At 41.4% G+C, this 12,051-nt stretch overlaps 1 protein-coding gene across 1 annotated transcript; it reads left to right on the top strand.

Moving 5' to 3' along the window:
* Positions 1 to 7,266: 7,266 nt before the first annotated feature.
* LOC141961376 (regulator of G-protein signaling 2-like) lies at positions 7,267 to 10,409 on the top strand. Its single transcript, XM_074908236.1, has 5 exons — positions 7,267 to 7,374; positions 7,705 to 7,806; positions 7,902 to 7,963; positions 8,823 to 8,989; positions 9,418 to 10,409. Exons 1-5 carry the CDS (start codon positions 7,274 to 7,276, stop codon positions 9,610 to 9,612), a joined length of 627 nt encoding a protein of 208 aa, XP_074764337.1. The 5' UTR covers positions 7,267 to 7,273; the 3' UTR covers positions 9,613 to 10,409.
* The last annotated feature ends 1,642 nt before the right edge of the window (positions 10,410 to 12,051 follow it).

Genomic DNA, 12,051 nt, shown 5'->3' with positions numbered 1-12,051 from the left:
CTGCAGCTTGCCAGCCTTTCTAGACTTTTACCAGACTTACAGATATGAGTCTGTTCACAGGCATATTCAGATCTCCTCTTTGACACCTCTGATGAATTTGTACCATTTTTTAAGAACTGGCAAGACTTCTTTTTTTTATTTTAAATTATCTGTCTGGTACATTTTAGTATTTATGGTCAGTGAAGAAATCTTAAATTTTTAGTGGGTGTTAATTAATGTTTCTTGCTCTCATTTCTCAATGATGCTTCAAGCAATGCTTGAGGAGCATCTTCCTGCAACCAGAAAAATACCAGTACATTAATGTAGAGGTCTCATCACAGCTCCTAACTGAAGGCTGTGACACAGTGTGGAACCAACTACTGTCTATTTAAAATAGAGCTTGCCATAACCTAGTCAATGAGTTATATGCAGCTTCTTAGACTTCTAAGTACAACCCATGATAATGTATAGTCCTGCATTGCCCTTTCCTAGCACTGTAAACACCCCCGAAAAAGGTTTCTTTAATGCAAAATTACTTGTCACTGTTGTCTGCCATGATGGTAACTGCTCTGAATAAGTCTAATGCTGGAATAACAGCAGAGCATATCTCTACTAATTTCTGTGGTTTTACCTGTTTAACATACATCCAAATACAAGAAGAAACGTTATCATTCTACCCACATATTTTAGAAGTCTGGACTGTTATTTTCCACATGGAATGATTCACCTAAAGTCAGCTATGAATTGCTCTGGTCTGAAGTCCTGTTTGAACAGTGAACTAATCAGATGATGAGAAAAATGTTCTAGGTGGACAATGTACCTGCCTATAACTAATGTACTTGGGCAACTGAGATATTATTTTGCAACACTTGGCATTATGGGAGTGACTAACCTGTCAGACTATTTGGCTACCTGCAAGATTGTCCACCTTCAGTCCAATCCTGGCTACGGTCTGACCTCTTCTGTATATTCTTTAACAAGCCAAGAGGGAATTTCCACAGTTTGATGAAGCCAGTCAAACATCACCCTATCCTTCATTTATCTCCCAGACTTTATTCTGGGAGTAGACCAGGGTGCCACCGGATAAATGTGGGATTACTAATATTGCCCAGGGAACCTTCATTCTGGTCTTTTCCAGCTCCAGAGAGCTTGCCTTTATAAACTCTGAAATAGTTTTTGTCAGTATGATAAGCAGAAAGGGTACAAGGCTGCCCTTACTCAGATGAAATGTCCTCTAAGAAGTGGATTTGCTCAGACAGTGCTTTCTCTCCTCTCCATTACCATGCATCCTTTATCACATCTGGAAGACATTAATTACCTTTCTACTTTTCATAAAAAAGCCTATACTGCAACACTGAAAACAATAAAAAGAAAATATCACCCTAAAATAGTTATAAGAAAATGAAAACATTTCCACTGCCAAATTTGGTATTTTGCTAGTGTTTTTATTTTCCACTAAGAAAATCCAAGTAAACATCTATTACTTCCACTCAGCTTGGAGATCAAATTGTTCCAAGAAATGGTTTTGTTTCAACATTTTTGCCCATCATGAAATTGGAAAGACTGACATCTCCATTTCAAAGGAAAGGCTTATTTTCAAGAATTTGAATTTTTTAGGTGGTGCAAAAATTGTACTGCTCTCTAAACTTCTGTTTTCTCACTGTTGTGATCCTTACAGTATTCACCTGTAGGAGTTGTAAAAGGGATTGGTTTTGTAAGCCACAGAGACTTTCTAGATCAATATCTGACTAATACCATTTAGGCATTTAGAGAGAGTTTCATTAACATGGATTAAAGAGTCATCAAAAGGACTGTGTGTTGACTGTGTTAATATGATAAAAATGGTGCCCACATCCAGATTTAACAAACATATTTGATTGTTTAATGTCTCTCTGCACACCTGGTTTAACAAATACAGCCTTTGGGGGTAGAAGCAAAATAGACTGCAATTTGAACAGAACACGAAGCCAGTGTTCTGCATCACCTAGTTAACCTCAAACAAGATTAATCAGATCTCTTTACCCGAGGTGGTGTAACCCAGCTCATATCTGCTAAGAAAATTTCATTGTCCAAAATACACTGCTTCTTGCTAAGCTGTTTGCTTTCTGTATTGACAAAAGATGTAAGGAATATGAGAATGTCCTGTCCTTTAAAATGCAGACTGTATTAACAGCTCTCCTTTCAACTTGTCTTTGCAGAAGGGATAAAGCAGATCTTACAGGAGCAGGACAGCCATCCAAGGGTCCTCAGGGAACCCGCTGTTCCAACTCCCGCCTGCCGTTACTGAGTATCTCCCCTTTAAAAACTAACATTTCCAAATGTCTGAGGGTAGAGGTGGAATCACAATCAACTGCTCAATGCCTAAATTCACATTATTTTTTTCAGTGTCACTATAACAGACATGTATACACCCACATAATAGCAACACTGCAAGTAGACATGTAGTTCCATCTTATCCACTTTTTGATAAATTTCAGCTCTATTTTTAGAACTTTTATAAACTAATGTGGGTGTTTATGTAAAACAAGGTGGCTGAGAGCTGGGAATGATGAGTTCTCAGATTGCTCTGTCTAGTTTATACATTACTCAGACAGGATTTTGCTGTTAAGTGTAACAAGATCCATTTGTAATGAGATCTATTTTATTTTCTATTTAAGAAAGACTGAACATTTAATTGGTCCAGTCTTAGTGTTAATCCACAGTAGTGCTAAATTTAGATCCAGAAATGGTTTCTTATGATTTGCATGTTTTCAACTTTATGACTGGAAAGTAGTACGGAGGGAAGCACAACCAGCAGTCAGGCATAGCCTGAAGTCAGAGAATGCAACAATATGACTTCAGCAAGCTTCAAGCAATTAAAAAAAAAAAAACCAACCCAAAAGCCCCCCAAAACAAACCCCACATACTTTACATGCCATTGAAATTGTAACAGGGACTAGAAAGGCAGTCTGTAACGAACAGAATTAGAATCAGACTGAGGGTTTGAGTAAACATCTTCACTTACACAAAAAAATATCAGAAACAGTGGTGATTATATTAATCTAGAAAATAGTGCCCTACCATACATACCATGCATGACTGCTATTATTTAACAATGCACAGTGCAGAAACAGATCACTTCCACCCATGGCTGGGACCTCTCTGCTTTTTTGTACAAATACGTACCAGCCCCCTGTGCCTCAGAGACAGCCTGAAAGAAAGGTAAGAACAGAGGCTCAGACGACACTGTTGTAAGCGGCACAGTGGCATTCTTCACTGATCTCCTGTTGTGATGCTTACACCATTTCACAGACACAGCTCCAAGACTCTACAGCTGTAAATTTAAAAAGGACACTGTAAAATACAGGAAAGTCCACCTGTGTAATTTGCAATTTGTATTACAAAACAAAAAAACATAGCTCAACATCTTAGCCCTTCTTCTGAATATGATTTTTCAACTAGTCAAAGACACCAAGGGTTCAATAGGGCATCCCTCAAATAAGTCTGATGCATGGTTTGAACTACCATGCAAAAGCATATTCTGCCCTCTTGGCTTTATGAAACTCAGCTCTAAAGTCTCTGGACCATTTTTCGTATGGTCTTTCCTACTATCCAAGTCTTCTCTATAAAAAGAAGAAACAAGAACTGGCATTTCAGAATTCAGACACAGATTTAAGTATTATGCAGTGAGAACAACTACTCAGTGGGGAACTGGAAAAGATCAGCATAGCTATTGCAACATATAACGTAACTGAGATGGAAAAAAACCCTCATCTTCCATCCTGGATGTTTATTGCATACGTTACAGTCCTCTGTACATCCAGCCATCAGTGATGCTCATAGGAATCATGTAAGTAGAAAAAGAACAGAACATTCTCAAGAAAGTCTCTGCAAAGAGACTTGTGATCTCCAGGGTGAGAGCTTGTGTCATTAAATGTCTGACATCATATTTCATTGCAGGTGATAGCAAAATTATCACCAACTTTATTAGCAAAGTTTGGGCTATAGACTCCCCCGCACCATCACTTTCCATTGGCCTTGCTCCTTGACAATGAGATTAGTGTTACAGAAATAGACTGAAGCTTTAAGAAGCATGTAAAGGAAAAGATTGGGCGTTATGTTTGCATTTGTCCTCAGCTCCCAAAAGCTTCACTGATTTGAAAGAGCAGAGGTCAGCATAGACACAGACAAATCGGGAGTGCTGGTCGAGATGCTGATTTGAGTCACACAGGCAGGGCCACACACCCTACAGCACCGTTCCCGATGAGCAGCATCATGAGATGGATGCACTTATTTTTCAGCAGCATTATACACTGTGCTACAACAACACACCTGAGCTTGTGCTGCAATGCAATCCGGGGCTTTTACAGAAAGCGGAAATACCTAATTTTCCTGAAATTTTCAAAATACTGTTGCAGGAGACAGTGTAGGACAGGGTTGAGATGCCAAGTCTCACTTTGCCAAGTCAGTATATGTATGGCACCATTTGTGTGAAACCAGACCCACCTTCAGGAGGGTGGGCTAATGAACTCTGCCATTTTGCCATCTTTGCTTTGAAAAAACAGGAATTGGTGAAACAAGGTAATACTTAGGTTTGGCGTATCTCAAACTGCTCAGCGAGCCCAAATGCTCTTGCAGGCCGTGCAGCCGGTCGGCCAGGGTTGCACACCTACAGCTCCTGGGGGAGGTGGCTCAAGGGGAGCCACCTCCCAGAGGCATCCTCCTGCCATCCCAGGCCTGACTGGGTCATCCTACAGAACACTGATGACATTGATTGAGTTCAGATGAATTTTTGGGGGGTTTTAAACACAAACGGAACGTACCTTTTATCATGCAGATGTGTAACTGACCTCCTGGCAAAGGTTAGCATCCAGGCCAGAAAACACACTGCAGAGCACGATGAAGTCAGAAAGTATTTTGTAAAGTTTCTCTTTTACTGAAAAACTGTGATATCCATGCTTTAAAAGTATAATGAAAATGTAAACTAAAAATATACCTTAATGCAGCCAATAAAATTCAAGTCTAATCTAAATAGTTTTTAAACCAAATGTTACAGTATAGGTTTTATAAGGCCATCTAACCTTAATTCCATATTCAGCATATTTTTTTAACCTGGAACACTATTTTTTTTCACTGTTTAAAGATATTACAAATGTAATAACTACCTTCCTTAACTGGCACTTCCATTTTTATGTGTATCTGAAAGAAGTAATTAAAAAGTTTAAAATAAAAAGTATCAGATGCACACATGATGCAATTTTCCGTATGCTGAATACTGCTAACTTTACAACTTGGCAGATGATGGGAATATCCCAGCTCTACCCATGCAAGTCTCCTCCAGGACCATCAAGAAAACATTTTGTCAGTCTTCAGACACCAGCAGGATCTCTGGTGTGCTACAGATAAGCCCTCAGAATAAAAATGCTTAATCCAACCTTATTGTAGCTTACTAGACTTTGAAGTTTTCCAATTCACACTGTTCTTGGGCACATTTCCCCCCAGTCAACTTCGAGAATGAAGTGAAAGAAACCTGAAACCAGCATCAAAAACAGGGAAATCTCCTACAGGTCAGGTGGAAGGTGAGGATGTACTGTTCTCCTTGTGGAGCATTTGATCCTTTACAGAGGCTCTACTTTGGATAAGGCCCAGGGCTGTTTCGATCTGTTATTCTAAGACAAGGCAGCCTGCCCCCCCAGCCAGGAGACTGCATGCTGCGAGTTTTGCACGTGCAGGGAGTGTTCCCGTCCTTGCGCACGTTACAGGCTGTTCAGCAGCTCCTGGCAAGCTCCTGCCCAAATCACTCGCAGCTGCACAGCTCGGCTGACCCTGGCACCCAAAGTGAGTGACGATGGAAGCGCTTGGAAGCGAGTCAGCACAGCTCCATCCGTCACACAGGCACTGCCTGCTCTGGTCTTTTCTTTGGCAAGTTCTCCCCCAATAATGTTTCTGGAACTGTTGCTTTTACAGCACTTAGAACCTTACCTCTGTTAGTGTTTCCACATTTGCTCTCTCCCATGGTAACACCCTCATAGTAATTTCCCATTAAAAATGTATGTACTATATACAAGACTAAGAGCTACCTGTTGCAAAATCATTTAAGGCAATTTGGTAAAATTTAGAGGGTGGAACTTTATTTTCCTATTAGACCATCAATATATACTGCAAAGGACTTACAACAGGTAGCACTGAAAAGCATCCTTGGTTAAATGCTTTCACAAATTAAATGGCATTAATTTTCTCCATACATCTCAACTAAAGCAAAATGCCTTTGCATAGTTTTGTGCATATTTGGCAAGCAGAGAGGTTGTAAGACTGTGGTGAGTACCTAAAAGGATCAGACATTTGGTGCTGAATGACTGCGTTGAAGTCAGACAGTGTTTTGGGAAACAAACATTCTCTCTAAACAGTTTTTTATGGTGGAAAAATACATGCTGCAGAGCACTGTGGAAAGGAAGACAGATGCACAGAAAAGAGCAGAAAAGCAGAGGAGGTTAAAGAGAAACTCGCATGATTCTTAAATCCACATTTTGTGGATCTGATACCCTCCAGCTGGAGACTGCTGAGAAGGACCACATGGCCTTGTCAGCAAGCCCAGAGTAAGTCATTGCAATTCAGCTTGGTGTACTGGGAGTAATTTACACAATTCACTGGTAGGTGGCAACACTATACAGAGATAAAACACATGTGCAGACAGCTTATTAAAGCAATAAATAGCCAGGGTTAGCAGCGAGGTGGACACCATAGACTCAAACTTATGGTTACTTCATTTTTTGAAGAAATGTGGCTAAGAGCTTCCTTATCGTTTTTTTGTTTTTGTTTTTTTTTTTTTTTTGTGCAGTGGCCATACTCGAAAGTATGTGTTACCTTAAAAAAAAAAAAAAAAATCTGTAGAAACGCAGGGTACATTTCTGATTAACAGAACACAAAGGGCAGTCACCCCTCTGCCAGCACCGCAGGGCCGGGGATGTCAGGGATGTCAGGGCGGCTGGCTAAAGGCTGTGCGAGAAGGTGGAGGATGGGCAAGCTGAGAAAGGGGAGAAAAAGAAAAAATGGGAAAAAAAAAGGAAAGAAAGGAAAAAAAAGGAAAAAAGGGGGAGGGGGGAGGGAAAACAAAAGAGAGGGAAAAAGAGATGTAATCCTGGGAGAAGGCAAAAACTCTGCCACAGAGGCTTAGCCGCCAAACCCGCCGTCCGCGCAGGCCGCGGGCCCAGCGGGGCGGGCCAGGGGCGGGCCGGGGGCCGTCCCCTCCCGGGCCGTCCCCGCCCCCCGGCGGGCTATAAAGGGCGGTCGGCGGCGGTGGCGGGGAGGCTCCGCCATGCAGAGCGGCCTGGTGGTGGTGGTGCAGCGCGGCGGCGGGCGGATGGAGCGCGGCGGGCGGCCCGAGCCGGCGGAGAAGGGCCGGATGAAGAGGACGATGTGAGTCCCTCAGGGACACCGGGGGCTCCCCCGGGGCGAGGCGCCCAGCCGCGGGGCCAGGCCGGCCGCGGGGGCAGAGCAGCTTGCCCAGTTCTGCCACCTGCAGCTCCACCTTGGCTAACGTTAGTCACGGGCCAGCGGGAGAACCTCTTGAATTAAGCGCGGGGACGATCGTTTTCTTGCCCTCGGAGAGATGCTCTGGGTGACTCTCTAGGTGCAGAACTGGCAAAGCAATGTCAGGAAAACTGCAGCTTTTGTTAGTAAAGGGGCTGGTGTCTTAATCTTTTGAGTTGTAATTTTTAACATGTATCTTCCTTTTTGTTCTTCCAGTATTAAAGATTGGAAAACAAGACTGAGCTACTTCCTGCAGAACTCTTCCAATTCCACTAAAATGAAATCTAAGAAAGTGGGGAAACACCGCACCTACTTCAGGTAAGTTATGAGAAAGAGATTCTGTTTAAATAACTCAAGTATTCTCCAAAAAAACTTGAGCAACAGAGTCTAATGTTGTCCATCTCTTTCTGCAGACCTTCCCCTGAAGAAGCCCAGCTGTGGTCAGAAGCCTTTGATGAACTTCTTGCTAATAAATGTAAGTTTGTCTTCAAAAAGTAACATTCAAGAGCAAAGGAATGGTCAAGTTTATATGTCTGTAAGAGATTGCTTCCTTGCATATCAGCATTTTACCTTTTGAATGTAAATAGCTTTGATTCTGGTTTTGAAAGTTAAATGCTTTAAACTGTTTAAAGATATAGAAGTGCTCTTCAAAAAAAAAAAATTGTAGACTGGCATTAAAACATCAAGAATACTTCATTGTAGTGGATTTTTTCTGTAATCCTTGTACTTAAAATCATACCTATCAGCTTGGCTTTGCCACATATGAGAAGAGCACTTGCTCACTGAGCTCACTGCTTAACAAGACAAATATATTCAAATTACTTGGGCAGGATTCTGCAACACAGAAGTTCAATGATCTCAGGGTTTTACTGTAGCTCTACAAACAAAAGCATTCAACAGCAGAGCAAAACTACTAAGAAATAATATTACCATTTGCACTTTGAACTTGAGTCATCCATTTGCAATTTCCATTACAAAAAGTATTCCAGAGATTTGTAGCACAGTCATAAAGATTTACTCCAGTGTAAAGGTTAACAGGGGAGATCCCATTAGAGAGAGGTTTTTTTAATGTATATGCAGGCATCACAAAAGAAACATAACAACTAGAAATGGCTTTAATTTTTTTTACCCAAAAAATTACTAACTCAAAGCCTGCTGAGCTGTTAGAATGTTAATTTATATACATGTGTAAATGTGGAATTTTTTTACTGTTATGATATCCCTGAAAGAACCAGAACTACAGCAGAATGTTTTGGCAGAAATAGATGTGACCAGTGGGTAAATTCCAAGATTCCTGAAATAGTTAATTGATGTGTATTTTTTAATTTCCCTAGATGGTCTTGCTGCTTTCCGTGCTTTTTTGAAGTCTGAGTTCTGTGAAGAGAACATCGAGTTCTGGTTAGCGTGTGAGGACTTCAAGAAAACTAAGTCACCCCAGAAGCTGACATCAAAAGCAAAAAAAATCTACAATGACTTCATTGAAAAGGAAGCTCCCAAAGAGGTAAGGAAAACCTATTTAAACATAAGTACACTATTCTGTGAGTTTCAAGAGCCTTTATTTCTCTGAAGTCACTTTAAGATACAGATGCCAAACTTCATTGTACATATTTTAATGTGTCTGAAGGTAACACTCTCCCTGTCTCTTCACCAAGCTGCAAAATTGCACAAGCAGTATTTCAGAGAGTTTCCATTTTAAGTGGGGAAAAGTCAACAGCTGCATTTAACACCTGTAACATCTGAGTTTAGCACTGAAAAATAGTGTATCTGAATTACTTTGGGGTTTGTATAAAGGAATTTTCTTAAAGGAAACTTCATTAATTTGATCCTGTAGTAATAAGGTCTTGCTTTTTTTACCTCTTCAGAAATTTTATGGTCTATTATACTTTAATTTGGTTCTCAGAAGTCAATGTTGGTTTTTTTGTATTTCAGATAAACATAGACTTCCAGACCAAGAACATGATTGCACAGAATATCCAAGAAGCCACGCATACCTGTTTCAGTGCAGCACAGAAGAGAGTTTATAGTTTAATGGAGAATAACTCATACCCAAGGTTTTTGGAATCTGAATTCTATCAGGAGCTGTGCAAGAAGACTCCCATCACCAGAGCAGCCCAGGGGACATGAGCGATGCAGAAGAATGAGAAGCTGCCTCTTGGCTATTGAGGAAGCAAGCCACAGCTCATGGCAGCATCCTGACCTGAAAGGCTGAGATACAGAGTGCTCAGTCTGTTTGCCATGGTGCAAGGACAAATACTGACTTTGGTGCAGAGCTGATGGCAAAGAGTGACATTGTTGGAGGGTGTTCTGAGGTGATGGTAGAAGTGTGCCAGCTGGCTGCTGGCAGTGTGCTTCTCTGCAAGTGCTGCAGCATAAGGTGACTCTGTGCATGAGACCAAACCATATAGTATAAAAGTCCTTCTGTCACAGCTGAGGTGATGCAGCAGGTCAGGACAGAGCTCCCTTCTTGTAAACAGAAGCTTCTCTGTACAGTTGCACAGTGCTGGGAACTCGAGTAATTGGCTGTGTATTTATTTTTCCTAAACATCAACCAGTGTTGCTGTCATCTGTCACTCTGTTCACACTGGTTCTGTAAACTGCCTCTAGCTGCAGAGATGTGTTGGGTTTCTGTGTAGCTTCCAGACAGTAACAGCACTGTGCAGCATAAAGTGAGGGAGGGATGTGACTTGGCTTCCAGAGGAACAGGTTCTGCAGCTAAAGCATGCAGGACTGGGCTGTGTCAGCAGGGCTGCACGAGGCCATATTGAGGGCAGAACTTGGCTGAGGCGAACAGGAGCTGTATAGTATTATATTTATATGTGGATTATGATTGTGTTGAATGCTGCAGTGTCATAATTCTGTCTTGAGGACAGAAAGCTTCAATGAAGTCTCTTACTGTTTTTAATAAACTGTTTTTATACAAAGCTTCTTTTGCTGCTTGTTTTGCACACACAAACTACCTGGCACTACACTTCAGAATATGGGGACTGCAGGTCCTGGGTGTGATCTTAATAGGGCTAATTTTAAAGCAGTTCTTAATCTACCAGGCAAGTGTTTTGTTTGGGGATTTTTGACAGAATATAAAGTTTAATGGGTGAGGTGTATTTTGTTGCATCCTCTGTCTTAACTACCTTCTCCCTGAAAGCCAGGGCAAGGCATGTGCGTGGCTGCACAACAGGTCACCTAGAAAGCAGCAGCAGGCCAGTGCAGCAGCCCCAAGCAGCAGCAGTGGTGCTGGGGTCACAGGCGGCTGTTGGGAATACAGGCACCAGCAATACACTTGCACCTGCTCCAGAGGGCTGTGAAACCCATGTGGAGATGGTATTACAGTGAAAGTATTTGACTCCTCACTGAGTGCTTCTTAGGAGGAAAGTTACTGGTCATCATTATTCCATGTCAATTTTCCTAACTGACAACATCCAAAAGCAGTACTTCCAGAACACTCTCTAATTTGTTTTGTGACTTGTCTAGGTCTGTTTAGGTTCTGGCTCCAGCTATTTTGATTCTATTCCTCAGGTTATAGACTTAGTTACTTAGTTCACGTATATCCACAGCAGTCATTTCTATAGTGGTCCACTTCTACAAGCATCAAGAAAATTCTAACCACAGGATTTCCCACTTCAATTTTTAAAAATTGTTTAAATGCAACTACTTCATGCATGTCTATATTGTAGGATCTATAGCAGTGTGTATAGACATACACACAGATATGTCTATTATACTGCCTCTATACATGGAAAGAAGCAAATGTGGTACATCTCTTCCCCCCCCCCCCCCCCCCCCCCTTTGCTATAGCCCCATTTCTGGGGCTGTGAGAGCTAGTTCTCATACAGCTAAACTTACTGATCAGTAAAGTCCACATAAAGCAAGCACAAGCAAAACTCAGCTCAATAACTTACTCTAATAGAGAAAGTTTTTTTCAGGTATGAAAAACAGAATTAGGATGATAATTGCTTTTGTAGTCTAATAAAATAATTTGAAGAGCACAAAAATAGCCAGAACTATACCTATTAATGACTCAGAGTCAGGGCAGGAATAATTCCATGAAGCTTCATTGGCTTCAGTGAAGCTGCATTAATCTGTGCCAATTTGGGATGTGGTAATTAAACTGCTGCTGGTGTCTGGTTTCAGGGAAAGAAACATTACTAGTTTCAACAGGTGCCAGAGCTACTTAATAGCACAGTGTGTAGTTCAGAGGGGAGATTAGTAGGGCCATTAGTCAGGGCATCCCTGCCTGAGGGCTGTTCTTGTATATTTTTAAGATTTAAATCATGAACACTGATTTTTAGGAAGTAAGTGCAGGCAGCTTCATAGCTTCCACCAATCCTGCCAACAGGGTAGCAAACCAAACAAGCCATGCTGAGTCCCTGGTATGGTCTGTCTGCAGTGTCAGAGAGCCCTGCTTTCAAGGCTAAGCTTGACAGCAAAACTTGTATCAACAGAAAAGAAAATTAGAAATAAAAATCTTGCTTTTAATAAAATGCAACATATCTGTGCACACAACATTCCTTCCAATTATTGCTTTTCCAGTTCTTGATACAAGCCCTGGTTTTCCAGCTCCCAGGG

This window comes from Athene noctua, chromosome 5 (genome assembly GCF_965140245.1).
Source record: "Athene noctua chromosome 5, bAthNoc1.hap1.1, whole genome shotgun sequence".
NCBI lineage: Eukaryota > Metazoa > Chordata > Aves > Strigiformes > Strigidae > Athene > Athene noctua.
The sequence above is the reverse complement of the archived record's forward strand: the minus strand, read 5'-3'. Positions and strand labels throughout refer to the sequence as shown.